General features: G+C 45.0%; 1 protein-coding gene across 1 annotated transcript in view; it reads left to right on the forward strand.

Moving 5' to 3' along the window:
- The window catches only part of LOC112073235 (SR-related and CTD-associated factor 4), a 62,835-nt gene that overhangs the window by 24,683 nt on the left and 36,085 nt on the right, over positions 1-2,067 (forward strand). Inside the window, exons 8-10 of the mRNA XM_024140564.2 lie at positions 605-801; positions 904-1,004; positions 1,219-1,332. Of these exons, the coding sequence (XP_023996332.1) occupies positions 605-801; positions 904-1,004; positions 1,219-1,332 (412 nt within the window). The remainder of the gene's footprint in view (positions 1-604; positions 802-903; positions 1,005-1,218; positions 1,333-2,067) is intronic.

The raw sequence follows: 2,067 nt of genomic DNA on the forward strand, positions 1-2,067 counted from the left end.
ATATTGCTGTTTTAGCTTTTAGCCCCCGTATGCTGTGGTTAGCTTGGCTTTTAGTCCCCCATATTGCTGTGTTAGCTTGGCTTTTAGTCCACCGTATTGCTGTTTAGCTTGCTTTTAGTCCACCCGTATTGCTGTGTTAGCTTGGCTTTTAGTCCACCGTTATTGCTGTGTTGAGCTTTGGCTTTTAAGTCCACCGTATTGCTGTGTTAGCTTTGGCTTTTAGTCCACCGTATTGCTGTGTTATTGGCTTTTAGTCCACCGTATTGCTGTGTTAGCTCTTGCTTTTTAGTCCACCGTTTGCTTGTGTTAGCCTTTGCTTTTAGTCCACCGCTCCAACCCTGTTCCTGGAGAGAAACCCTCCTGTAGGTTTTAACTCCAACTCCAGTTGTAACTAACCTGATTCAGCTTATCAACCAGGTAATTATTACAATCAGGTGCACTTGATTAGGGTTAAAGTGAAAACCTACAGGACGGTTTCTCTCCAGGAACAGGGTTGGAGTTAAAACCTACAGGATGGTAGTTCTTCAGGAACAGGGTTGGAGAGCCCTGATTTTAGTGTGTTGTGATTTTAAAAGCATTTGAAATAAGATTTGATTTCTCCTAGTTCTCCCAGGAGAAAGAGGTCCAGGTCCGGCTCTCCCTCCCGGAAGCCCCGACACTCTTCACAGCGCTCTGGGTCCCGCTCCAGGGAAAGTCGCTGGAACTCCCCTCGCTCCCGCTCACAGGAGAGGAAGGAGAGAGAGAAGGACAAAGACCGTAGACAAAAAGGTCTGCCCAGCATCAAGAGCCAGACACTCAGTGGTACGTATTYTCAGATACACAAGGACCTGCGTCKCAAAATGGCTCCCTATTCRCTACTATATTTGACCAGTGCTCATATTGAATGTTTCCTTCGTTGTGTAGTTTGCACCACGACTCTGTGGGTGGGCCAGCTAGACAAGAAGACTTCTCAGCAGGACGTCATGTGTTTACTAGAGGAGTTTGGGCAGATAGACTCCATCAATGTAAGTATGAAGCTGACACTGATCTACTCAATGACAACCTATTCCCTTTTTATAGTGCACTACTTRTCACTGGAGACACATAGGAAATAGTCTAGTAGGAGAGTGCTCTGTATAAGACARAGCGGGAGATTGACCCTGAAAAATACACTGGGCTGTTGTGAAAGGGAACAATTTAGGAGCTAAAACCAACCTTCTCCATCCCTCTCCCCTTCAGATGATCCCTCCTCGTGGCTGTGCCTACATAGTGATGGTCCACAGACAGGATGCCTACAGAGCTCTACACAAACTCGGCAGAGGATCCTTCAAGGTCAACCAGAAGGCCATCAAGGTACTTGTTGATTTATGTTAAACCAACTCTTTTTTTTATAATGTGGTGAAATTATTCTAATCAAAGGAGAGACTTTTAGACTTCCTGAAAACAGTCAAACCTAATTGAATTACTGCGGACATGGAGCTTGTCAACGACCCCACCCATAGGTGATTTGTTGAGAGCCCAACCAGCAGGGATAAGCCACAGCCCGGTTATAGCAAAGCCCATCCTCCTGGATGTTCATGACAAATCACAGATGAGAGAATTTATACCAAGGTACATTTTGCTCTCATGCAACAGACATCAAGATTTACATGGCGCCAAATATCTGTCTCTAGTTTATATACTGCTTGCTTATATAGGAATACTAATGCAAAGTAGACACTAGGTCATTTCCTTAAATAAACTGTAGATTGTGTCTCCCTGGCACCGACAGACAGGCACACAGACACTAACCATGGAATGTTGTCTTATCACCAAGCCGTCGTAAATCTACTGTCAACGTTAKATCTGAGGCTTCTCTCTCTCTTCACACAGAAACATGAGTTCTAAACACACTATTCTGTTGCATCTAAGAAAAACAGACAGTTTGAGTACTAATATAGGATTACATTCTAATATTTTGAGGTGGCAGGTAGCCTAGTGGTTAGAGGTGGCAGGTAGCCTAGTGGTTAGAGGAGGCAGGCAGCCTAGTGGTTAGAGGAGGCAGGTAGCCTAGTGGTTAGAGGTGGCAGGTAGCCTAGTGGTTAGAGG

The sequence above is a fragment of the Salvelinus sp. IW2-2015 genome, unplaced genomic scaffold (genome assembly GCF_002910315.2).
Source record: "Salvelinus sp. IW2-2015 unplaced genomic scaffold, ASM291031v2 Un_scaffold2192, whole genome shotgun sequence".
NCBI classification, from domain to species: domain Eukaryota; kingdom Metazoa; phylum Chordata; class Actinopteri; order Salmoniformes; family Salmonidae; genus Salvelinus; species Salvelinus sp. IW2-2015.